General features: G+C 53.1%; 1 protein-coding gene across 2 annotated transcripts; it reads right to left on the reverse strand.

The window, feature by feature from the left end:
• Nucleotides 1-10,030: 10,030 nt before the first annotated feature.
• LOC116951061 (interleukin-8-like) lies at nt 10,031-18,869 on the reverse strand. Of its 2 annotated transcripts, XR_012946521.1 has the most exons (5): nt 18,690-18,869; nt 18,402-18,600; nt 14,735-14,861; nt 12,363-12,447; nt 10,031-11,871 (listed from the first exon to the last, which is right to left on the reverse strand). XR_012946521.1 is itself a non-coding variant. In XM_032969420.2 (4 exons), exons 1-4 carry the CDS (start codon nt 18,478-18,480, stop codon nt 11,848-11,850), a joined length of 315 nt encoding a protein of 104 aa, XP_032825311.2. In that variant the 5' UTR covers nt 18,481-18,857; the 3' UTR covers nt 10,031-11,847. The 2 variants fall into 2 exon arrangements, 1 of the variants encoding a protein (XP_032825311.2); XM_032969420.2 differs by having other exon boundaries at nt 18,402-18,857.
• Between the last annotated feature and the right edge of the window lie 8,218 nt (nt 18,870-27,087).

Below are 27,087 nucleotides of genomic sequence, written 5' to 3' on the forward strand. Positions count from 1 at the left end.
CTCTGCTGAGCACGCGGTCCCCTCTCTCTGCTGAGCACTCGGTCCCGTCTCTCCGCTGAGCACGCGGTCCCCTCTCTCTCTCCGCTGCTTTGCTTGCTCTGAGCGGGCGGTGGGAGGGAGGGAGGCGCGGATTCTATGGAATTCCCCACGAGCGATTTACCAGAATCCACGCGGCCGTCCGGGAACCACCCAGCGGTGTCACGTGACCACCGCAACCCGGCACGGCCACAAAGTGACAGCCTGACACGACCACAACACAACCACAGCCTGACACAACTACAATCCGACACAACGACAACACCACCGCAACACAAAACAACCACAACGCCATCACGGCCACAACACCACAACCACACGATGCCATTGTGACCAAACCTACCCTCCCGTCACCGTAACCTGCTCACTCACTGAGCCCCCCCCCTCTCCTTCACAGAGTCACCCCCCCCACCACATCGCTCACTGAGCACCCGTTGCTTGGGTTAAATTGCGTGGGATGAGTTGCGTGGGATGGGTTGCGTGGTTGAGGGGTGGTGGCTTTCAAGCGACGCAATTTTTTTGTATTTTTGTGGATCGAGCGCCACCTCCTGCTCGCCGCCGACACAAAGTCTGCACAGTCCCGCAGGAAAGTCATTTTCGTAACGAGTTGCACATGCGATTCGTTCGCAGATGAGACTTTCAGATCTTCCAGCACAATTTGGGGATTTTAATTAGGATTATTTTGTTCGTTGTTGATGTTTTTTTTTTACTTTGGTGCGGTGGTTGTCGCGCACGACTTGCGGCGCGGCAGTTGCAATGACGGTGCCAGCATCTTAACCCACCCCCCCCTCCCCACTCCACACGCCTCTGTCTAGCCAGCAGCAGAGATGCCTCCACTAGTATTGAGTTGGTGTCCGAAGCAAGGCTGTAGGCGCGTCGAGACGTGGCACCGCGCGCACGAAGGGGCTTCGTCGCTCACTTTTGTCCGCGCCCTGCGCGCAAGCATCACGTCGGGTGACTTCAGCGTCGTGTGCAGAACGAACGGACGGACGCAGCCGCCGTGACCGCTGCTTTGCAGGCGACGTGGCCAGCGGCTGGGCCTTACCATCAGCGCCACCAAAACTAAGCACCTGCCTGGGTATTTTGTACCATCGGACACTCCACCCCCACAACTCCCAATCGGTGATGGGGCAGTTGTGGAGAGGGTGGAGAGTTTCCCATACCTGGGCAGTGTGCTTATGACCGGCTCCAGTTTAACAGCAGAGGTCTCACTCCGAATCAGTCGAGCGGCAATATCTTTTCATCGGTTGCGTAATGCTGTGTGGAAGCTACCTGGTCTGTCGCTCCGCACTAAGCTTCAGGTCTTCTCGGCCACGGTCATTTCCTCCCTTCTCTACGCTTGCGAAACGTGGGTTTAACCAGGCTGGATTGTGTGAGGAGCTCACAAATCCTTGAAAGAGCTGGGCACGGTCCCATCGGTGAGCTCCTCCGGCAGGCAAGGCTGCGTTGGCTGGGTCATGTAGCCCGCATGCTCAGCCTCCGCATGCTGAAACAGCTTTTGTTCGGCCGGATCGAGGGGGCCAAGCGGGCGCGGCACGGGCTAGAGAAGAGATGGGGTGATGTGGTACAGGGGGACGTGGAGCTGAGTGGACTTGCCGATGACTGGTACCAGCGGTGTCAAGATCGGCCTCTGTGGAGGAGGCTCGTGAAGGACGCTACTGGGCAGTTGGAGGCAGTCGCCCTCCAACAACAACGGAGGGCGGAGGAGCGACGCTCACAACAACGAGCGGAGCGCCGGGTGGCTAAAGCACAGCAGATTGGCACAGTAGGGGGCACAAGTGGTGCATCAGCCAGTCATCTCAGTCAGTCGACCCGTGGCACCTGGGTCTGTCCCGTGACCTCCTGCCAGCGGCCGTTCGACGCTCCACGTGGCCTCAATGTGCACATGGCCTGGCACAAGCGTCGTGGTGATGTCACCGCCACTTAGTGGTTAATGGCGGTTGTTGTTGTTGTGTGAGACAGAGGGGGGTGTCTGTGTCTGAGAGAGGTATGTGTGTGTCTGTGTGAGACAGAGGGGGTGTGTGTGTGTTGGGTATGTGTGTCTGTGTGAGACAGAGGGTGTGTGTGTGTGTGTGTCTGTGTGAGACAGAGGGGTGTGTGTGTGTGTTGGGTGTGTGTGTGTCTGTGTGAGACAGAGGGTGTGTGTGTGTGTCTGTGTGAGACAGAGGGGTGTGTGTGTGTGTGTTGGGTGTGTGTGTGTGTCTGTGTGAGACAGAGGGGGTGTGTGTGTCTGTGTGAGACAGACGGGTGTGTGTGTGTGTTGGGTGTGTGTGTCTGTGTGAGACAGAGGGGTGTGTGTGTGTGTGGTGGGTGTGTGTATGTGTGAGACAAAGGGGTGTTTGTGTGTGTTGGGTGTGTGTGTCTGTGTGAGACAGAGGGGGTGTGTGTGTGTCTGTGTGAGACAGAGGGGTGTGTGTGTGTGTGTTGGGTGTGTGTGTGTCTGTGTGAGACAGAGGGTGTGTGTGTGTGTGTCTGTGTGAGACAGAGGGGTGTGTGTGTGTGTTGGGTGTGTGTGTGTCTGTGTGAGACAGAGGGTGTGTGTGTGTGTCTGTGTGAGACAGAGGGGTGTGTGTGTGTGTTGGGTGTGTGTGTGTGTCTGTGTGAGACAGAGGGGGTGTGTGTGTCTGTGTGAGACAGACGGGTGTGTGTGTGTTGGGTGTGTGTGTCTGTGTGAGACAGAGGGGTGTGTGTGTGTGTGTTGGGTGTGTGTATGTGTGAGACAAAGGGGTGTTTGTGTGTGTTGGGTGTGTGTGTCTGTGTGAGACAGAGGGGGTGTGTGTGTGTCTGTGTGAGACAGAGGGGTGTGTGTGTGTGTTGGGTGTGTGTGTGTCTGTGTGAGACAGAGGGGTGTGTGTGTGTGTTGGGGGTGTGTGTCTGTGTGAGAGAAATGCGCGTGCGTGTTGAAACAATTGCGCAAGTCAACTCCAATCCCCCCGCCACACCCCCAGGTTATTCAATTGGAACAACTTGCGTGTGGTGAGCTCTTCCACGATGCGACTTGCCAGCAGCGGCGGGAGAGCGAGCACTTGCAGGGGCTGCACCTTGACCTCTCCCTACCACACTCCACGTGACGCAGTCTGCTGGAGTTTGACTTGGCCTCAAATGTTGATTATGATTCTACATTGCGTGCCCGCAGCAATGTTAATGACCCTGCGATGCTTTATTGCCCGTTTCAATTGTCTGCGTGGGCCGATGTTGAATTTAGAGCGTCTCCTCTCGTGCGCTGTGCGTGTGCTTTCACAAAGCAATATGCGTTTGCAAACGCAAATGTCCCCCCGTATGGCATGAACAGAGTGTTGGGGCGAGTGCCGCTCGTGAGCATCTCTGGAGACGCGGCACACCGCACATCCGTGACACGTGAATGCCCAAACACGTGGTATATAAGAACGATGAGACGTTCCGTTTAGAACATCGATAGAGCTCACTGGCAATGTCATCAAATAAATGACAACATTTTAAGTTTAGCACGTTGGCTGTCGCAACCAATAATATCTATAAAACTGATTATTATTTTTTTGGGGGGGGGGGGTAGATCGCGTTAATATAAATGTGTCGTTAAACTGGCTGTCGCCTGATTATGCTAGTTGGCATGGTTCTGTTTACGTGACGAACTTTACTAATTGGCCGTGGCGGGTTTCACGACGAATTTCTAGCTCCGCCATCTAACCCAAAAAGGAAACCTACATTATGTAAACAGCAAGGAACATCTGCGTCCTAGTGGATCTGGGATGTCCGCGGCGCTGGCGAAATGGAGTCGCTCAGAGGGCACGAGGCGTGGTTCGCCATCGGCGCTCACAGCGGACGCCTTTAGGTGGACAGCCCTTGTCCCCCCCCTTGCCCCCCTTGCCCCCCTTGCCCCCCCTTGCCCCCCCTTGCCCCCGTGGCGTCAGACAACCCCCTGCAGGCACCGGTTGTAGTGGGCCACGCCGAGCTGACGAGACGTGGTGGAAGTAAATAAATAAAACCTCATCCCGTTGGGCTCACGGTGGCATTGGCCGCGATGACCTCTTGACCTTGAACTTGAGCACCTCCCTAGTCACCGCGAGGAGGAGCCGCCTTTGATCTTCACCACCCGTTCTGCGCCACACCTCGGCCCGTGATTCTCGCCTTGCACTGAGGCTCACGGCAGAGCCCTGCGCAGCAGCGTCACTCAAAATCTGCTTCGGTCACCGAATGTCTCGGACTGTTACAGCGTCGCGTCACCATACACTACACTATACACTGCACTACGATACACTACACTATACACTACACTGTGACAGCCTCGCGTCACAATACACTACACTTTACACTGCACTACGATACACTATACACTACACTGTTACAGCCTCGCGTCACCATACACTACACTATACGCTGCACTACTATACACTACACTATACACTACACTGCTACAGCCTCGCGTCACCATACACTACACTGTACACTGCACTACTATACACTACACTATACACTACACTATACACTACACTGTTACAGTCTCGCGTCACCATACACTACACTATACACTGCACTACTATACACTACACTATACACTACACTATACACTACACTATACACTGCACTACTATACACTACACTATACACTACACTATACACTACACTGTTACAGTCTCGCGTCACCATACACTACACTATACACTGCACTACTATACACTACACTATACACTACACTATACACTACACTATACACTGCACTACTATACACTACACTATACACTACACTATACACTACACTATACGCTGCACTACTATACACTACACTATACACTACTCTGTTACAGTCTCACGTCACCATACACTACACTATACACTGCACTACTATACACTACAATATACACTGCACTACTATACACTACACTATACACTACACTATACGCTGCACTACTATACACTACACTATACACTACACTATACACTACACTATACACTACACTATACGCTGCACTACTATACACTACACTATACACTACACTATACACTACACTATACGCTGCACTACTATACACTACACTATACACTGCACTACTATACACTACACTATACGCTGCACTACTATACACTACACTATACGCTGCACTACTATACACTACACTATACACTGCACTACTATACACTACACTATACACTGCACTACTATACACTACACTATACACTACACTATACGCTGCACTACTATACACTACACTATACACTACACTATACACTACACTATGCGCTGCACTACTATACACTACACTATACACTATACTATACACTACACTATACGCTGCACTACTATATACTACACTATACACTGCACTACTATACACTACACTATACGCTGCACTACTATACACTACACTATACGCTGCACTACTATACACTACACTATACGCTGCACTACTATACACTACACTATACACTGCACTACTATACACTATACACTACACTATACGCTGCACTACTATACACTACACTATACACTACACTATACACTACACTATACACTGCACTACTATACACTACACTATACACTGCACTACTATACACTACACTATACGCTGCACTACTATACACTACACTATACGCTGCACTACTATACACTACACTATACACTGCACTACTATACACTACACTATACACTGCACTACTATATACTATACACTACACTATACGCTGCACTACTATACACTACACTATACACTACACTATACACTGCACTACTATACACTACACTATACACTGCACTACTATATACTATACACTACACTATACGCTGCACTACTATACACTACACTATACACTACACTATACACTGCACTACTATACACTACACTATACACTGCACTACTATATACTATACACTACACTATACGCTGCACTACTATACACTATACACTACACTGCTACAGCCTCACGTCGGTTTCTCTGCTGTCGCCCCCTCGGTGTGGAACTCTTCGTCCCCATTGCACATCCGCACCGTCAAACGCCCTCCGGCTTTTAATAACGAGCGAGAGGCCTCGCTGTCGGCGTCAGCGCTTGCGGGCAGCCCTGAACTTGACCCCGCGCCTCCGAGTCGTTGACTGGTCTGCGACATCTGGCGCGTTATCAATGTCATCATCATTATCAATGTGTGTGTGGGGGGGGGGAGGGGGGCAGTTCTGTTCATGAAGGGGAGCGCGTGCCCCCCCCCCCCGACACGCGCGCGGAGAGCCGCCTCCATCACTCCGGTGCGCCCTGGCGTGTGAAGAGCGCACGGGGTGGGGGGAGGGGGAGGGGGGTGGTGACCGGCTCCATCCTCGTAGCGCGCAATCACCGCTGCTGCCCGGGTCCGCGCCGCGCGCTGTGTTTCTCTTTAGTCGTTGGGGTGGTGTCGCGCGAAGTTCAGCGCGAAGTCCGACGTTTTTCGCTTTTGCCCGGATCTCCTGAACGACAACATGGTGGGGTGGGGTGGGGTGAGTGTGTGGGGTCCAATCGGTGTCGTGCAGCTCACGAGTTCTGGGCTCCGACGCGTCGCGTTGCAGGTTCATGGGGCTCAAGCGGTGAAACCAAACCCCCCCCCCCTCCCTGAGTAGAGGAGAGCAGCGAGACGCTTGGTGAGACGACACCGCGGGGTTTTCGTCTTCACTTCTGGGTTTTGCGCGCTATTTTATTGACGATGTTTTGGCACTTTCGTTGAGGCAGCTGGCGCAAAGTCATTGCCAGTGCCGCGCAAAGCGATGGCATCTGTGCCGGTTTGACTGTGGTTATTATGCTCGACACGCTGCTCATTATCACCGCCATCATCACCATCATCGCCATCATAACCATTATCACCGCCATCATCACCATCATCATCACCGCCACCATGATAACCATCATCGGCATCATAATCATCATCACCGCCAACATAATCATCACCACCGCCATCATAAGCATCATCACCGCTATCATAATCAGCACCAACATAATCACCATCATCGCCACCGCCATCATCATCACCGCCATCATAATCACCACCACCGCCATCATCATCACCGCTATCATAATCACCACCACCCCTATCATAGTCACCGCCATCATAATCATCATCACCAACATAATCACCACCACCGCCATCACCACCATCATCATCACCATCATCATCACCATGTCTCCGTCGACGCCCACAGCTCACACCCTTACAATGACCTGACTTCTATATTTTTTTAGCGGAGGGTGTTATTTTCTCTTTTGTGATTTCCTTAAAATTATAGGGTTGTATTGTGGTCGCGGCCGCACGCACCCGTGCCATGGACAGGTGCGCTTTCAAAGCCACTTCGCCGCAGTGCCCCTGGGCACGTGTGTCAGAGAGGCGCATTCCATACCTCTCGTGATCTCAGATGTATCCATTATCTCTCATCGTCGCCTCCAGGGCGAAACATCCCCAACGCGCGAAGTCTTTAAAATAAAACGTTGATCGGTTACAGCCGCGTAAATCATCAAACAGATTGAGGTCCATTAGCCTCGTGAGGAGCTTGCGGGGCGATGTTTTGAAGCGACAGTGGTGGCTGTGTTACTGCTGCTCGTGCTGGTGGTGGCGGTGCTGCTACTGTAGCGGCGGCGGTGGTGGTGGTGGCCGCGATGATGGTGCCAGTGGCGGTGGTTGGTGGTGATGGTGGTGTTGACCCTGGTGGTTGCGGTGGTGATGTTTGTGCTGGCGGCGGCTGAGCAGTGGCGAAGTGGTCAGCGCACTGCGCTACGAACCCGGCAACCTGGGTTCGAGTCTGGCTCACGGCCAACATTAGTGGCGAATATTTGAACCCGTCCTGGGCCTCTTCCGGGTGGACTCAGCCTCAAGAAGCGTACCCGGTGCGATGTGTAAATATCGCCACAAGAGAGACAAAGGCCGCCACCCACGTGTGCCGTGCTGGGCTTCAAAGATGTTACTCGTTTACAGCACTTGCCCCGATAGTTATTTATCGTTTAGTGGTGGTTGTTAATCACCACTAAACAATGCTAACCCAATGTGGTGGTTGTTAACCACCACTAAACGATGTTAACCCAATGCAAACAATGTGTGCGTGAAACTGTAACCGGGCGTGGAGCTAAATCTGGGGATTTCCGTACCAGCAGAGTTTCACTTCTGCTGTGCCAGGAGGCGTCTATTAATATCTACTCCGTACATTTAGCTGTGGGGTGTGTGTGTGTGTGTTTAGAGATTGTGTGTGTTTGTCTTGGCCACCCAACCTCCCGTGTGCCGTGCCGGTCTTTAAGGGCGCTCGCTAACAGAACTTGTTCCGAGAATCTACTCAGGCGACACGGGGAGAGGCGGGGCTATCGTCGTCTGTGTTGTGTGTGAGAATTCTAGATTTAAAGCTTTCGTGACTGCAAGGATCCATACTCTTTGGTTCTACTCGGTAAAGTCACGTAGGTAAAAAAATAAAACAACAAAAATCACGACGTTTCGGCCACAACACAAGCGGCCTTCATCAGGTGAAGGGACCAGGCTGTCTCGAGGACAGCGCTGGAGTGGAACACAGCCACGCTCAGACCGCGACCTTTAAGCTGTGTGCGAGGAAACAAGGTGCCTTGACAAAGGAATTAGCATAAAAATTTGCATTTGATTGGCCGAATTAGCATGATGAACGGTGTAGAGGTGGTGTACATGCGGGTGAACATGCCGGTTGGCGCGGGGGGTAGGGGGAGTTTCCCTATTGATGGTGTGAAAAGGGAATTTGAGAGCTGCGAAAGTTTGGGGTACCACTACTTGAAAAATATACTATACCATTGAAAATTAGTTTAATGTTTGTGTGAGAGCCCGAGGCTCGCAGCCAGCGGTGTGCCTGCCGAAACGTCGTCCATCTCGCTGCCCATGACTCTTGGCCCTGAGTTGCGGTCTTCGATTCGCCGCTGCGATCTGGAACAGCGAGGACTGTCGCGTTAAACGCTTGGACGAGTGACGATTTTTTATATTTTTTGTTTTGTTTGGCAAGTGTGGAGGGTCTTACGAAACAGATCTCGAACACATAACGTGGCCTAATCCAAAGATTAATTCTTATTCTTATAACGCTGTGGGCTCGCTTGATATTGTTTTTTTTTTTCCGAGACAAAGGTACTCTGCAAACCTTCGGGCAACTATCAAAGGATTGTTCATGAAGCCATCCAGATATATAAACATAGACATAGCTTAAACCGACAAGATGGATACAAATTGAACAATCATTGTAAGGACGTTATAAACCAGGTAATGTCTTAACTGGTTGTGGTTCATATCTGCCGTTTACGAGTACATTTAACCCCCCCCCCGTGTCCCACACTCAGCTTCCCACTTCTAGCCACCCCCCCAGCCTCACGTCCTCTCTCCCCCTAGCGCTCACGTAGCCCCACCCCTTCCCCTACCCCCCCCCTCTCTCTCTCCCCCCTTGCCCCTCCCCCCTTTCTCTCACCTATATAACCTCGTGCCACGGCAGCTCTCTCGCCCACTTCGGCAGTTTGTTCTTGCTGTGGTTGTTCCACCTGATGATGATTGCTTGTGTTGCGATCGAAACATCGTGATTTTTTTTTAATGTTATTTCTACCGACAGTGACTTTACCGAATATAACCAAAGAGCATGATTTATGATGTAATACCAACGGTTGTACACAATAGCGACGTTGACTGGCTAGCGCGTAAACAACCCTTTGCAGCGTGCGTGTCGCCGAATGCGCAGATATTTGGTGGCGAAATGTTCGCCGGAACAGAGAGCCACGTCGGATGCGGTGTCTGTCTCAGGGTCCCCCGGTTTACGCCGCGCGCCATCGCGCGCTGTCTCCGGCGCATCTCGCAGTTCCATTGCGCCGAGCTCCCGGGACCAGGCTGGGGCGCGCAGTGAGTCGACGAGCGAGAGGCGGCAGCAGTTCGCAGTGGGTTCGGCCCAAGGCGCCTCCAAGAATCGCTCCTGCAGAAGGGCGATTCTCAGAACGGGCGCTTGAGAGGGGAATGGATTTGCACTCGAGTGAGTGAGTGAGTGGGAGAGAGTGAGAGAGAGAGAGAGAGACAGCAAACGCGATGCAAGAGGAAGCGAGCCGTCCATTTTTATTCATTGTCAACAGATCGCTTCTCGGACATGTATTTTATTTTTTTAAACCATCATCTATCAACCCGGACCCGGAAGAAAATCCCTCGGTGAGCAAGGAGTCGTGTCGCTACTCAACAGGAGTCGATTTTCTTGGTTTGCCAGCGGCGTCAGAATCTTGATCAAAATCTTTATTTTAGACTGGGAGGAATCCGATGAGCTATGAAGCTCTTCCCCCCCCCCCCTTCCACAAATGTCCAGATGTGATTGCGTCTCAAAATGTACGGCTGCCCCTTTAAAAAAAAAATAAGATTCCCAAACACAATGCGATTGTGGAAAGTCATATTTTGACTCGGAACCCTTTAAACCTCCCAACAGATTTAGCGACACGTTGATATTAACGCGATCTAACCCACAAAAAACCCTCTATTGTGGATAATATTGGTCGCGAAAGCGTACTACTCCCTACTACGTGTTAAACTGACAGCCACTTGAAGTTGCCAGATCGCGGCAGCTTAAGAACACCACAGAGACAAAGCGACAACCATTAAGCAGCCCATTGCTATTGCGAGCAAGCCCATTGTTCTTCAGGTTCTAAATCACTCCGCGAATGTTCCAATGTTCCATTGCGAATCCCATTCACCGCGGAGTAACTTGTCAGATTGAAATAGACTGGGAGCGCAGTATTCTACGTAAAGACTACAAATTCTAATCTTGATTTGAAGCTTTCGTTACTGCAGGAATCCATACTCTTTGGTTCTTTCGGTAAAGTCACGTGGGTAGAAAGTAAAATAAATCACGACGTGTCGATCACAACACAAAATGTAATCCAGCAGTGGAACTGATGGATTATATTTGTTCCGCCTGAGGACGACCGCTTGTGTTGCGATCGAAACGTCGCGATTTATTTTATTTTTTTACTTACCTACGTGACTACAGATTTTGTTTCATCGCCATCGTTATCATTCTCAGCCGTGGTCTATCCACTGCTGGATGAAATCCTCCCCCCGGCTGTCGCCAACTCCTCATCATCCCACGAAGCCAAATTCTGACTCCTTGGACGTGAGCCGATCTCATGGCTCCATCTCCACGCTGGACATCCTTGCGGGACCAGTCCCTGATCTCTTTCGAGGTTACGCAAGTCTATTGACGTAAAGATATGCACTATTTAGCTGCCTTTTCGTCACACCTAACCTACGTGCCAAGCCCTATGCAGTTACACAATGCAGGACGTGACGTATGTATACACCACGGCGCACACATACGCACACATGCACACACATACACCATACCGCGGTCCGTGCGTGTGTGCCTTGGTCCATGGCACGCGCACGCACGGAGCCAGGGCACGTGCACCGCGAGGCACGTGCACCACCGTGCCGGGTGCACGCGTTGTGTGTGTGTGCCACGTGTTGTGTATGTGTGCCACGTGTTGTGTATGTGTGCCACGCGTTGTGTGTGTGTGCCACGTGTTGTGTATGTGTGCCACGTGTTGTGTGTGTGTGCCACGTGTTGTGTGTGTGTGCCACGTGTTGTGTGTGTGTGCCACGTGTTGTGTGTGTGTGCCACGTGTTGTGTGTGTGTGCCACGTGTTGTGTGTGTGTGCCACGTGTTGTGTGTGTGTGCCACGTGTTGTGTGTGTGTGCCACGTGTTGTGTGTGTGTGCCACGTGTTGTGTGTGTGTGCCACGTGTTGCCCGTGTCGCGCCCTGCTGCCCGGGTGAGTTGACTGTGCCTTGTCTGTGCGTGCCTGCGGGTGTCTGCTGAAGCTGCGCTCCCCGCTGCCCCGTCTTGTCGCTCGCGATCCGCGGGAGTCACCCGCTCCTGTTGAGGCCAAACTGCAACGGCACAGGGGATTAGAGGTCTCACAATCGCCTCCCGTGGTTCGGTTTTCGGCTGATGTTTGTTGAACCGGGTGAGAACGCTAAGAAATCCGGGATAGTCTCGCGTGCATGAATGACCTGGGGCATGAGTATGTGAGTAGGGGGGGGGGGTGCGATGGTTATTGCTGCTGCTGTGTGTATCATCACAATTAAGTAATTTGTTGGTATTTTTGTTTTATATTGAAAGTGACGCCAGCACAGAATTGGGCAACTCTTGTGAATGGCATCATGGGGGGGGGGGGGGGGGGGGGGTCTTTGACGTTCACTGTGAAGCAAGCCGCGCGTAGTATTGTGACGTAGTATTGTGACGTAGTGTTGTGACGTAGTGTTGTGACGCCCGCGCTAGCGGCCGGGGGGTGGGCGGCAGCCTCGCTGATTCGGCGCCGTGAAACCTCTGCAAGAAGCGGCGAACGCGCCACCGCCAGAGCCGCACCTCCTCATTTTACCTCTTTCTTGAAGCGCCGCAGGATGTGCTTCACCCAGGCCTTGTCGGGGTCCAGGCAAACCTTCCTCCCGTTGGGCAGAGACGCGCTGCAACGGCACGGACGCGCCCTCGCGTCGCTCCCCGTGGTGACGACGCCCTGTGGTGATGCCCTCGGGCCGTGCCCTGTGCTGTTCCCCTGTGGTGTTCCCCTGTGCTGTTCCCCTGTGGTGTTCCCCTGTGCTGTTCCCTTGTGGTGTTCCCTTGTGATGTTTCCCTGTGGTGTTCACCTGTGGTGTTCCCCTGTGATGTTCCCTTGTGATGTTCCCCTGTGGTGTTTCCCTGTGGTGTTCCCCTGTGGTGTTCCCCTGTGCTGTTCCCTTGTGGTGTTCCCCTGTGGTGTCTCCCTGTGCTGTTCCCCTGTGATGTTCCCCTGTGCTGTTCCCTTGTGGTGTTCCCCTGTGGTGTTCCCCTGTGGTGTTCCCCTGTGGTGTTCCCTTGTGGTGTTCCCCTGTGGTGTTCCCCTGTGGTGTTCCCCTGTGGTGTTCCCCTGTGCTGTTCCCTTGTGGTGTTCCCCTGTGGTGTCTCCCTGTGCTGTTCCCCTGTGGTGTTCCCCTGTGGTGTTCCCCTGTGGTGTCTCCCTGTGCTGTTCCCCTGTGATGTTCCCCTGTGGTGTTCCCTTGTGGTGTTCCCCTGTGGTGTTCCCCTGTGGTGTTCCCCTGTGCTGTTCCCTTGTGGTGTTCCTCTGTGATGTTCCCCTGTGGTGTTCCCTTGTGGTGTCTCCCTGTGCTGTTCCCCTGTGGTGTTCCCCTGTGCTGTTCCCCTGTGATGTTCCCCTGTGCTGTTCCCCTGTGGTGTTCCCCTGTGGTGTTCCCCTGTGGTGTCTCCCTGTGCTGTTCCCCTGTGATGTTCCCCTGTGATGTTCCCCTGTGGTGTTCCCCTGTGGTGTTCCCCTGTGCTGTTCCCCTGTGGTGTCTCCCTGTGGTGTTCCCCTGTGGTGTTCCCTTGTGCTGTTCCCCTGTGATGTTCCCCTGTGGTGTTTCCCTGTGCTGTTCCCTTGTGATGTTCCCCTGTGGTGTTCCCTTGTGCTGTTCTCTTGTGATGTTCCCCTGTGGTGTTCCCTTGTGGTGTTCCCCTGTGGTGTTCCCCTGTGGTGTTCCCTTGTGGTGTTCCCCTGTGGTGTTCCCCTGTTGTGTTCCCCTGTGCTGTTCCCTTGTGCTGTTCCCCTGTGATGTTCCCTTGTGCTGTTCCCCTGTGATGTTCCCCTGTTGTGTTCCCCTGTGCTGTTCCCCTGTGGTGTTCCCCTGTTGTGTTCCCCTGTGCTGTTCCCTTGTGGTGTTCCTCTGTGCTGTTCCCTTGTGCTGTTCACCTGTGATGTTCCCTTGTGCTGTTCCCCTGTGATGTTCCCCTGTTGTGTTCCCCTGTGCTGTTCCCCTGTGGTGTTCCCCTGTTGTGTTCCCCTGTGCTGTTCCCCTGTGGTGTTCCCCTGTTGTGTTCCCCTGTGCTGTTCCCTTGTGGTGTTCCTCTGTGCTGTTCCCTTGTGCTGTTCACCTGTGATGTTCCCTTGTGCTGTTCCCCTGTGATGTTCCCCTGTTGTGTTCCCCTGTGCTGTTCCCCTGTGGTGTTCCCCTGTTGTGTTCCCCTGTGCTGTTCCCCTGTGGTGTTCCGCTGGGGTGTTCCCCTGTGGTGTTCCCCTGTGAGGGATGCCTCTACGCCACATGGCTCAGCGCTCGAGTCACAGCTGCTCGCAGTCGGCAGGTCGCGAGTTCAAATCCACGTTGTGGGGGTTCAACTCAGCCCATCAGCCATCAGGGGGTCGATCAAATGAGCACCGCTCTCATCGGCGGAGTTTGACTTCTAGATTTGGGTTCGCTTTGCCGCTCACATTAACAATCGCGGGTGCATATAATTTAAAAAAATTAAATCTTAAAAAAATTACTATAAATAAATTAATAAAGGTGTCAGGTTTGGGCGGGACATGACAAGTGTCTGTTCATTGGAGAGGCTCGATCCCGACAGAGGAACGAGGAAATTCCACCAATAGCTCGGGAGCGGTGAACCAGAAGACGAGCAACCGCCCCCTGGCTCATTTGAGCAAACCAAAAAATTCGAACTTCGATGGCGGGAAGCGGTGTGTGGGTGTGTGTCAAAAACATCGTTGCTGTGCAGTGTACTGAATCCCGAGCGATGGCCGCCGGTAATGGCGGTGTGTCACGCGGCGTGGGCCTCACGTGACGTCGCGGTGGTGGTGTATCACGTGGCCTGGTGCCTACGTGACGTTGCGTTGGTGGTGTAGCGCGTGGCGTGGTGCCTCTATGACGTCGTGGTGGTGGTGTATCACGTGGCCTGGTGCCTACGTGACGTGTTGGTGGTGTGTCACGCGGCGTGGTGCCTTACATGACATCGCGGTGGCAGCTGCTGGTGAAGCGGTGGTCCACCAACCCCCTGATGGACTTCAGCCGCAGCGGTTTACGGTAGAAGTCCGCACACTGGCACCGGGTGTCCAACCCATGGACGATCACTCCTGGGCAACGGGTGGAGCGAGCACGAGTCGCCGCTGTTTAGGCCCGCCGCGCGACGCTTACGAATCGCGTTGTTCCGAGATGAATCGCCAAGTCGGCAGCGCGCCTGTTCGCTCGCGTGGCCATGTGAGCGGTGGTTGCTGTCCGTTCACCGCGTTGGTCCGATACGCTGACTGGCGTCCGAATCGCCGCTCTCCCTTCGCCTTGCCGTGGTGGCTAGGAGATGTTAACTACCTTGACGGATATACAGGAGGTCGTGGGTTCGATTCCGACCCTGACGCCTGCTGTATATTTGGAGTGCGCGTGTCTCTCTCTCCCCGTGGTCGCGTGGATTTTTCTCCGGGTCCTCTGGATTTTCCCTCCACATTGAGAATCAACTTGCGTTTCGAGTATTTGGTTGCTACGAATGTCCACGCTACAATCCAATTCGTTGAGCTGTAATTTGTGATAGCCAGGTTAGCTTATAAAAATAGCTATATATCTCAGTGGGCCTTACCTGGTAAAATATAAATGTAGATAAGATAAGCTAATAAATATAATTGTTTAATTAAATATAATCGCTCCATCTGGGATGTATCGCCCTTGCACTGTATGCCGCACGCTTAAAACCACAGCCCCATTTGTCCTTGATGAAGGCTTCCCTGCACGGTGGGGGACGTTTGACCATACTTCACCACGCTGGTCAGTACGGGTTGGTGAAAGGCGGAACTCAGGACCCAGCTTACAAAGTAAACCGAGACCCTTAACTCGGGTCGCCTTCGTCAAAACTCAGTGCGCGCACCCACTGTGCCGCCACTCCCTTGCAATACCACACACGCGGCTCTCTTCACCTGAAAGAATGTCGTGGTATGCCGCAGAGTCTCAAAGTGCAATTCAGCACAAGGCGCCATAAACCCCGTGAACCACAAAAACACCTGGTTGCACCGCGGGCTTCACGGAGGGGCGAGACGTCGCCACACACTCTGATGGACACAGGTGAAAGATCTTCAACATTTTGACCACTTTCGAGTCTGGCTCCAAAATGCGCTGTCTCACTCATGAGGATTTTAATGTTGGGCGGCGTCGCGGGAAGGGCCGTGGGGTTCAAATCCCTGACCGAGGCCATCAAGGACAGCCACTTTAAGACGGAAACAGGAGGAGGATTCCTCCACAACTCTGGCTGCCGCCTGATGATGCTTGTTGCAATTACCGGCGAAATATTGTACTCGGATTATAAATGTTGGCGGCTTACTCTCCCACACACCGGTGTGCTGAACTGGTAACGAATCTGAACGCGTTGTTTACGTGACAAACTTTACTAATTGGCTGTGTCGGGTGGTGGCCGGTTTAACAACACTTTCATATTTACGCGATGTTACCCCCCAAAAAACCTCTATTGTCGATAATATTGGTCGCGAAAGCCCTACGCCTACTACTACTACTACGTGTTAGACTACATAGATACAACACAGAGCAATGGGCGCACTTCGTTCACGAATGGAAAATGAAAGACACGAGCCAGAGTGAGGTGCCACTGTGGCCATGCGGCCCGGACTACGGACCGTGCAGTAAACCACGTGGTCTGCGCTCCTTCAACGGAGGAGGAAATGCAAATCTAACACGGACCATCTCTCTCCCTATGCGGAAACCCTCTCGTCGTGGCCAGCAGCAGACACTGGCATCAAGCTCCTGAACATATTTTAACTGCTGCCATACACGAGAGTAGAATTAGTGGCACAGGATTACGCGATTTTTTTTCCCCAGGAACCGCAGGGGCAACGCTTGTTTTTCTAGGATGCACTGATTTGTGGAGGACGGATGACTGGAGTTTCGCCGGAGTACACTCTCTTCTTCTGCGGACGAACGCAAAGTCTGAACACGTTTACAGAATCGGTCACGATCTCCGTGCCTCAGAGTCACCGTCCGCGTATGTCCGTGAAATATTGTGAATATCATCATCATCATCATCTGCCATCTCATATGCGGAGTGATGGCGAGCAGTACATTGGGCCTGCAAATCCAGAATTGTTCAAACTAACCTACCAGATAATCCGTTAAGCCAATGGAGAAAGCTACCCGAATATCCTCCTTGTCTCTGTCCATCCAGCAGTATGAATGGGTTCGCCAGACTTAGTGCATTGGCAGGTTTTGTGTGTGTGGTGGGGTAAAGTGTGGGTACGCCGATCGGTTCGAGGACATCTTGAATAGTTTGAACAGTGTACCCACGAGAGTTCGCTCTAGTGGAGGGCCCTTCCACCAGCGAGCAAGATATTGCAGGGCTGCGCCTTTACGCGCTCCCTTACCTTATACACTTTTATTGTCATCAGGGCTGCTGCTGCTGCCAATCAGAATCGCACGTCGCTGGCCGATCAGAATCGCACGTCGCTGGCCGATCAGAATCGCACGTCGCTGGCCGATCAGAATCGCACGTCGCTGGCCGATCAGAATCGCACGCGCTGTGCCGTTTGCACATCGGCGATTGCCTCATTCGATTATCTGCATTCGGCAGGAAAGCAGGTTTCCTGTTGCTGACCTTTGGGCGCGCGTGACCGATAATAAGGGGTCCGGTTGTCGATCACAGGACCCAACTTAGCATCACACGTTTAAAGTTGGGTCAACGACTGCACGTAGTTAGCAGCGAGCGAGCGAGCGAGAGGGGTTTCCCCCCCCCCCCCCCCCGTCGTTTCATTTGGCCAGGAAATAAAACATTTTAGTACCAAACGAATAAACGTGCCGTAGTAATCGCCTCGTTGTCAACCCCACTGCTGGATGTGGCCTCGTCGGGGGGTTATTTGACCACACCGCCCGGCGCGGTTGGTGAAAAGTGTGGGCGGGGGTGGCCATAGACGTGGGTGCCGCTCAAGCTCGAGGCGACATCAGCGGTGGTGCTGCTGCCCGCCTGAGGCCGGTAGCGTGGCCCTCTCCTAAACCCCCCGCAGCAGCCCCGTACAGCGCCACGTCGCTCGGTGCGCGATAGCCACGGCGAACATCGCGGGCGCCAGAGAGAGAGGGGAGGGGAGGGGAGATCGCGGTGGTCGCGCTGTAGCGCCGCGCTCGCGTTTTCTAAATAAAAACAACTTAAATATTTTAATTTCTTGACGCGATGGCCTAGTGAAATAACTGAGCGATCGGCGTTTTGGAACTCGACATTCACTCGTCGGTCGCACCGTCGCCTATGGAAACGTTTGCCGGAGTTAATTGCCTGCGTGGTGTGATCCACATCGCACGGTAACTTTTGTTTGTCCCAGTTGGCCCAACCGATGTCGGTACGTTTGAGCGAGGGCGCGTGCGTTGTGAGCGGTGTCGAGACCGCAGCGCGACAATGACGGGCAGATCCCCTTCGGCAGCCGTCGTAAAATACACCGAGGGAGCCACACGTGGAGGCTACAGCAAAGCCCCACACGCATTGACCAAGTGCAATTCCAAATTCACTGCGAGCGTGATATCGCCATCATCGTGTTATCGCGACGAGGCGTGATCGTCTCGCCCATCCAAGCGATTCAAAGCCTGCCGCGCGCCTCTGTCACCTGATGAGATGGAGCGCGTTGGCGCCCAATTCTCACCGTGAGACGTGGAGAGGAGAGTGGCGAGCAGCAGCAGCAGGAGGAGGAGGGGAGGCGACGGGATGCGAGGCGACCCCATGGCCGTGGGGATGTCTCCTCTCCGCGTCGTTCGCGCCGCTCTTCTGAGCTCAGGACGCGCGCATCCGGGCCATTAAATATCAGCGGAGGCTTTTTTTTTCGTGTTCCCCTTCAGCGAGTGCTGCAGAAAAATAATTAATTAACTCGCTCGCGACTTTAAACAAAAAAAAAACAACACGAGGAGGAGGAGGAGGGGGAGCACCGAGGCACCTTTTTTTGTCGGAGGAGGAGGAGGAGGTCTCTGCCGGCAGTAATCTTTATCGCTTTCGCGGCCGAGACGTTGTTTTGATGTTGGGGCGCGAGTGGTTTTAGTTTTGTTAGCGAGGTGGCACCGCTCCGCAAACTCCACTCGCCCCGCGGCCCGATCAGCGCACGCAGAAAGTGACATGCTGGCGCCATTCGTCCACCGCTCCCCGCCCAACCGATTTGGCGGAGCGTCGGCACCGCCCCAAGGCCACCAACAAAAGAATTCTTCCCCACCAGGCGCTGATTTGACTCCAAAGTCGGGCACCCTCCCCCCCCCCACACACATGCATCCACCCCATCCCTGTGTGGGTTACCCGGGGCCCGCAATGTCCCACCTGGTAGTCGCTACAGCGCCATCGCAACTACCAAAGACAAAAAAAGTTCCTCCCCGTGTAGCCTGTGAACAGACTGTTGGGGCAAGTGCTGCACCATTGAAGGCCGGCACGGCACACGAGGGGGTGGGTGGCCAGCACCACGCCCGGCCGCCTTTGTCTCCCGAGTGGCGACGTTTACACACCGCACCGGGTGCTGATTTGAGGCTGAGTCGACCTAGGTGAGGCCCGGGACCAGTTCAGATAATGATCACTGCAGTTTGCCGTGAGCGAGAATCGAACTCGGGTGGCCAGCTCAGCGAGCTGACCGCTACACTACCGCTCCCCACACCGCAATCACCACCACCACCGCCCCAAAAGCAAAGTTAGCCAGCAATAAGATGCTTCCATCGCAGTGAAAACATCGCAAGAGGCGTGCGCGCGCAACCTGCTGTGTAAACTCCGCGGGCATAGAGAGAATTCTTGCAGAGTCGTAACACAAACTGCCGCTGTGGCGAGAGAAAGGAGTTTCTCAGACGCAAAGCGGTGCGCTGCTGACTGCGATTTCCGATCGCAATCAGCGTCTTGTTCCGTGACACGACGCTGATTTTGACACTTTGGCTATAATCGCACGTAATTAAAGCTACATTCATTATTCTGCGGCCTCGCTTGCACGAGTCAACGCGGCTCTGCGCTGCATTGCGCCTTCAAAGTTAATTTAAAGGAGATTTTCTGCAGCGGAGAGAGCTCTTCTTGACAGCGGTGGCGCGAGCGAGAAATCGCAGGGCTGCATTTTGACAGATTTGAACTGAAAAATAAATCCAAATGAACCACGCGGTTTATTTGGGCCGACATGCGGCTTTGTTTTTGCGCCGGTTCCACAATCAGCGCACGCATTGCGTCCATCTCACTGGAAACGGTCACGGGTGCCCAAAATATCACAAACGGTAAATCGATAAAAAAAAACGGTTACCGGTTTACCGCTCATCATTTAATAGCTGCGCGAGTGTGTGTGTGTCATGGTTTATGATCGTGCAGGGAGCACTGGTGGGTGGCTGGGTGATTGGGTGGGTGGATGGGCGAGTAGGTGGATGGATGGGTGAGTGGGTGAGTTGGTGGGTTGGTTGATGGGTGAGTGGAAGGGCTAGTGGGTGGATGGGCGTGTGGGTGGGTGGGTGAGTGGATGGATCGGCGAGTGGGTGGGTGGATGGATGAGTGGGTGGATGGGTGAGTGGGTTGGAGGATGGATGGGTGAGTGGAAGGGCTAGTGGGTGGATGGGCGGGTGGATGGGTGAGTGGGTGGATGGGTGAGTGGGTGGGTGGGTGGATGGGTGAGTGGAAGGGCTTGTGGGTGGTTGGGCGTGTGATTGCGTGAGTGGGTGGATGGGGGAGTGCGTGGGTGGGTGGATGGATGGGTGAGTGGATGGAAGCAACATGAAGAATTCATCGAATCAGATCACTTGCCACGCGGTCGTGAACGAATAGCCCTGTGCGAGCCAGAGTGATCTCTTCAGAATTCGTGGACATCGTTCATATGTCCTCTCTCAGCTGTTGGAACCAATACGGCGGACTGAAGGAGGCAAGACGATACAAACGAAACGGGATGAAACGCCACGACAAATTCACGTGTCAAGGCGTGGGACAATTTCGATGCAGAAATGCAGCTGTAGCAGTGTGTTGTCGTGCGTTTAAAGGGTGGCTCTGGGAGTTGATGCTCGGCAGCTACTTCCGAGGGCTCGCTTATAATCGACCTTTTGATTCACGCTCGGGCACACCACCCTGCATGCCCCGCGGCGCGTTCGCCGCATGTCAATCAATCGGGGCCCGAAATGTTTTGGGTATCAGAGGCGGAATTTGTCCACGCATGAACAAAAACGATATGCGGTCCATTATGCGATGAATTTATCTCGCAATCATTGGCGATCGGGCTGAGGCCTGCAAATTCTCCAGTGACGAACCCAGTGGGTTTTGTTCAGACACTCGCTGGCGGCTGAACACAAAGATTCGAATTGCACGGATCTTGGGTGGTTGAACTCGTGTTTCGATGAATGTGTGGAGGTTTGGATGGATTCATGAATGGCTGCGTAGATGAGGGAATGTCTGATTAGGTGGATAATGAGTGGATGGGTGGATAGATGTATGGGTGTGTGGCTGGTGGATGGGTGATTGAAAGGGTGTATGGGTGAGTGAGTGGGTGAGAGGATGGTTCGGTTGAACAGGTGGATGGGTGAATGATCGATTGTGTGGATGTATGGATGGATGATTGAGCTTGTGAATATGTGTCTGGGTGGTTGAATTGGTTGATGGCTGGTTGATTCAGCAGCTCGTTGGGTTTGAGGGAGGATTGGGTGTCACTCACCCCGGCTCTGGCCTCGATTTACCTGTCCCGACGGGTGCTCGCAGCATTGCAGGCGCCAGTCCAGCTGCCTTATAGCACTCGCAGCTTGTAAATCATCGTAACGCGGAGATGTTAATGATAAGGGGAGGCTGGGGGCGACGGGAGGGAGGGGGGGCTGTTTATTCAAAGCCCCGTTTAAAATCCGCCATCGTTTGCTTTCCCACACGCAAGACGGCGTTGATCGACTCGCATTGATCCAATCGCATTTCGTCATCGCGTGCGGTGGCGGGCGACCGCCCCCCACCCCCCCGGCCCGTGGACACTGCACGCGCTTTAGAACGAGCCGAGGTGTATCTCCTTTACACCATCAGGAATGCTGTTAGTGCTTCATAAGCGACGAGCGATGCGTCTGTGTGATATCAGTGCGGCTGTGTTATGGCAACATTAAACGTTACGGCGGCGCGTGTCGAACGTTCAATGGGTTCGTCCATCACGACGAATCTGGCTAAGAGTTTTTTTTTATTCGTGTGGTTTTTATTTCTCGGCCGCTTCGCGAGCGGCGTGGGGCGAGGGCCCTCGCGCCCCGTCTGGTGCCACTCGTGAGGCCAAATTAGTGGGGTTGGTGGTGATGGTGCTGCTGCTGCTGGTGGTGGTAGAGGTGGTGGTGGTCACGTTGGCCCCAGGTGTGGAAGGTGGCCGGTTGCCGGGCGCGCCCACCCTGCTCGGTTCGGAACGCGACCGTCAAGCAGGGCCCGGTGGGATTCGGCGATGAGGAAGCGGTTCCCCGTGTCTCGGGTGAGACCCTTCCTCGAGATGCTACCTTGACACCTCCGTACGAGTCCCGACGTGGCCTGGCTGGCCCACACGAAGGCGGCGTCTCGACAACGAGCGGGTGGCTCGCGGAGGCGTCAAGCCGGGGTCCAGGCGCGGAGCCACCGTCGCCTTGGCCGTGGCTCCCCGTCAATCCTCCGCCGGATGGAGGCCGCCTCATTGACGCGCTCCCCGGCGGGCCCAGGGCTGCTTTTGCGCTGTCACGCTCCAGCCCGGGGAGATACAAACCCCGGGCGGAGCCGGGTTTGTAATGCGGCGCACGTGACCGCTGCGCCACTAGTCGGGACGCGATGCGGTGTACGGTAACCACGGATTCGTGACCGAGTGGTTGTGACGTCACCGCAGTGCTTGTGCCAGGCCGCGTGCACTTTGAGGCCAGGTGAAGCGTCGGAAAGCTCGCTGGCAGGAGGTCACGGGACAGACCCACGTGCCATTGATGATCTGACTGAGATGGCGAATGCACCACCTCTGTTCCCCAATGTGCCAATTTGATGCGTTCTATCCGCCCGGTGCTCCACTCGCTGTTGTGAGCGTCGGTCCTCTAACCCTCGCTTGTTCTTTGGAGGGCGATTGCCTCCAACTCCCCAATAGCGTCCTTCACGAGCCTCCTCCACCGAGGCCGATCACGACACCGCTGTTGCCGGCCATCGGCAAGTCCACTCAGCCCAGCAGCAGTGTTACGCCTTCTCGAGTTCCAATCCCCCTTAAGGGATCGCGCTGCTGCTGCTGCTGTCACCATCCTAGAATCTCGCGCGGATCTTAAAGACCTCTGCTGGCGAACAAGGACCCCAAACATCACGGCACTTCCTGGCTTTGAAATCCCCTTGTAGTAACGGTGGAACCAGCAGCCGCATCGGAACATCGCCAGGGCCGATGCTCCACATCTCCTTCGAAGGTGGACAATGAAAGACGAGGCCAGAGTGGTGGGATTGTGGCCATGCAGCCCCACGCTACGGGGTGTGCAGTAAATCCTCGCTGTGGTCTGTGCTCCTTCCACGGGAGAAGGAGAGCAGAACCACACGAACGAACTCTCTGCCCCTCTCCTGAAGCCCTCTCTCATCGGTCCCAGCAGCAGACATCGATATTGGCATTCGGCTTCTGAACACATTGCCGCTTCTGCTGCTGGCATCATGCGCACGGAGAGACTGCCGCTGTGGGTGTAACATCGGGACAAACCCGCGGCTGTGAGAACCGCTCACACATGCTCACAATTATTTGTTTAAAAACACACGCGCGTGTTCAAACACACACACACGCGCGTGTAAATACGTACTTCGCGTTTACAGCTGCTGTCAATATGTACACCTTTTAGCTGCCGCAAAGCGTGATGTATTCATCGTGTTACCTGATACGGCGCAAGCTCAAGGGCAAATGCGCGTCCACTATCTGTGCCGTAAATCTCACAGGCGACACGTCGCCGTCGATTAGTGAAATCGGTGCACAGAGGTCTCCCGTAAACACTCACCATCGCCAGCCAGGAATCATCCACTGCTGGATGAAGCCCGCCTCGAGCCGTTGCTAATTTTTGTTTTCTTCTGCTAACGCGGAGGCTGAGCACGGGGCCCAAGGCCCCAAGGCGTCACGCGCGACCAGCAACGAACAGCACACTCTCTCGTCAATGTTGTCACAGCTACAAGTGTAGCACGTGTTTCTTCAATGGAGCGAGGTTGTTGTTGTTGTTGTAAGAGTTTGGAAGAAGAAGAGGAGGAAGAAAGGTGGCGATGGGAGGGAATTCCAAAGTGGAGCTGTGCGAGGGAAGGGGGCGAGTAGAGACAGAGCGAGGATTGAGGTCAAAGAAGGAGGAACGGTGGGGGGACAAAGAACAGCCCCTTGGAGAAACAGCGACAGTGGAGAGGGCGTGTCCGAGACGAGAGAGAGAGAGACGAGAGAGACGAGAGAGAGACGAGAGTAGGGATGAGCATGAGCAACAGAAGAGAGACCGGCGAGCGTGAGCAGAGTTGGCCGCGTGATTCCGAGCCAAAAGAAGATCCGTTTCGGTTGAATGAGAGGGACGAACAACCAAAATGGAATTAGGGGGGCGGCGGGGAGTGGGGTTGGGGGGGAGTTATAAGAGGGCGTAGTGGGTGAGTCGAGAGCGTTCCGGGCGTTCTAAGAGTTTTGAGAAATAGGGGAGAAGAGAAAATGGGGCGGTAGTTGGCAAGAGACGAGGCATCAAGATTGGACGCTTTGAGGAGAGCAACAATAATGGATGACTTTACAGACAGCGGGAAAGCGACCAGAGGCGAGCGGGGAGGTGAATAGGGAGAGTGGGTCGGGGATAACTTTAGGAAGGCGTCGGGGTAGAAAGGAAAGCAGCGATGGGATCGAGGAGAGATGGAGTGGGATTCGCCTTGACGCTCTGCACATTTGAAGCCCCCTCCTGTAGAGCGGGGACTGCCAGCAGAGGGCTGTAAGCAGTAAAATCCGTCTCGCAGTCAGCCCTCGTTGCTTTACCAACCCGCATTGACCGGCGAGGTGAAGTATGGCCAAATAACCACCGCGGCCCGCGCGGCGTGGGGAGGGCCTCATCCCGCGGTGGATTTACGACATTAATAATAATTTCATTGTTATATAGCGTTTTTATTTTTTTTATAATGGTCACGAATTAAACCAAGATTCCGTGCCCGTTGACTGATATGAAGATCAATCAAGCAGACGTACAGTGGAGTGACGATGCTTAGAGGTCAGTGATGTTTTTTTTCCCAACTAAGGGAACTTCGGTTTTCGCGTTATTCATTTGAAGAAACTAAAAATTTGGCGAGCCAGTGAGCAACTGCGGCGAGACAGGAAGACGGGGTGGACGTTGGATTTGTATCACATTGACTGAAACTGATATACATCCGTGTATCATCTGCACAGAAATGGTGATTTATACCCAAGCTTGAGATGAGTTTGCCTAAAGGGAGAAGACGTGTAGTGAATAGAAGAGGACCTGGAGTAGACCCTTTGTGGAACACCATGAGGCAGAGGTTTGTGGGAGGATGACGTTTGTAACGACGCGATGCACCCGACCAGAGAGATAAGGGGCCGTCCATAAATGACGTCACGCACTTAGGGGGGGGGGGGGTTGAGAAATGTGACGTCACATAAAAATGCGCAACTTTAAATAAATATAGACAACACGTTCTACTTAATAGACTTTTTAATAAATGTTTTCTCCTACAACATCAGAGTGCAGCGCCACATTAAATACGCACTACAATGACAACAGTTTAAAGCGATTTGAAGCATGTTTTATATATATATATTTTTGGGGGGGGGGGCAGAGCTTTGTGACGTCATATTTGAGTGGGGGGGTCTGACTTTTTGTGACGCTGTGTGACGGGGGGGGGGGGTTAAAAATCGTCCAAAATCGCGTGACGTCATTTAAAGACGGCCGCTAAGAGGAAAACCAATTTAGAAAGGCGGCATCAGAGCAGTCAACGTGGCTGTGGAGGCGCCCGAGGAGAGTGGAATGATGGGTCGTGTCAAACGCAGCAGATACATCAAGGAGAACCAGGTGAGAAAGAGATCTAGAGCAGATCGTTATAACTAAGAAGAAGTACTGGTCAGTCAACGTCACTATTGTGCACAACCGTTGATTTACATCATAATTCATACTCTTTGGCTTTTTTCGGTAAAGTCACGTAGGTAGAAATCAAATAAAACAAATGACGACGTTTCGATCGCAACACAAGCAATCTTCATCAGGTGGAACAACCACAGCAATGATAAATGCTGAAGTGAGCTGTTGGTACCAGTCGATTTTTCCGAGTTACTTTCCCCCCGTGTCCCACACACTTCTAGCCCCGCCCACTCCCCCCCCAGCCTCACTTCCTCTCCCCCTAGCGCTCACGCAGCCCCTCCCCGTGCTCCACCCCCCTCTCTCTCTCTCCCTCCCCCCTTGCTCCTCCCCCTTTCTCTCACCTATATAACCTCGTGCCACGGCAGCTCTCTCGCCCACTTCAGCGGTTTGTTCTCGCTGTGGTTGTTGCACCTGATGATGATTTGGTTGTGTTGCGATCGGAACGTCGTCATTTGTTCTTTTTATTTTATTATTCTACCCACGTGACTTTACCGAAGGAACAAAAAAGTAATTCTAACAGTGATCTGCCACGGCCGAGGTGTTTGTCCTACCGTGTTTCAGGTCTGCTTTGTTGTGAACACAAAGCAGACCTGAACACAAAGCAGACCTGAAACACGGTAGGACCAACACTTCGGCCGTGGCAGATCACTGTTATAATTCAGTAGGTTCACATGACATTGACTTCTCCAAGACAGAAGTTATTTGCAAGCCATCTGACTACCATGAGAGATTCGTTCATGAGGCTATCCACATATACAAACACAGAGACAATTTAAACCGAGAAGATGGATTCTGGCTTAGCAATCATTGGAAGGATTTGATAAACCATTTTGGGTCTTAATTGATTGCTCATGCTTAAGGTGACTTTCAGACCGTATCCATTATTTTTCGTCTCCCCCCTCCTCTTTTCCGAACATAGATGGACTCGTCCGTCTGAACAAACTGTTAAATCGCTCTCCGTGGTGCTAATGTTAAAAAAACCGCCACTTTTTTCAAATTTTCTTGTTGTGGTTTTCACACTTGATGATGATTGCTTGTGTTGCAGTCGAAACGTCATGAGAATTTTATATTTTTAATTATTTTATTGTTTCCCTTCTACGTGACTTTACCGAAAGAACCAAGAATATGAATCCCTGCAGTCACGAAAGCTTTAAATCAAAATGTTAACATTGTTAAAAACTAATGTTGTAAACAATGTTAACATTGTTAGAAACTAACGGTGGAAGTATCTTCACCCAAAGCTTTCGTGACTGCAGGAATTCATATTTTTTGGGTCTATCGGTAAAATCACGTAGATAGGTTCAAATGAAATAACAA

This window comes from Petromyzon marinus, chromosome 41 (assembly GCF_048934315.1).
Source record: "Petromyzon marinus isolate PM22_M1 ecotype Great Lakes invasive population chromosome 41, UKy_Petmar_22M1.pri1.0, whole genome shotgun sequence".
Lineage (NCBI taxonomy): Eukaryota > Metazoa > Chordata > Hyperoartia > Petromyzontiformes > Petromyzontidae > Petromyzon > Petromyzon marinus.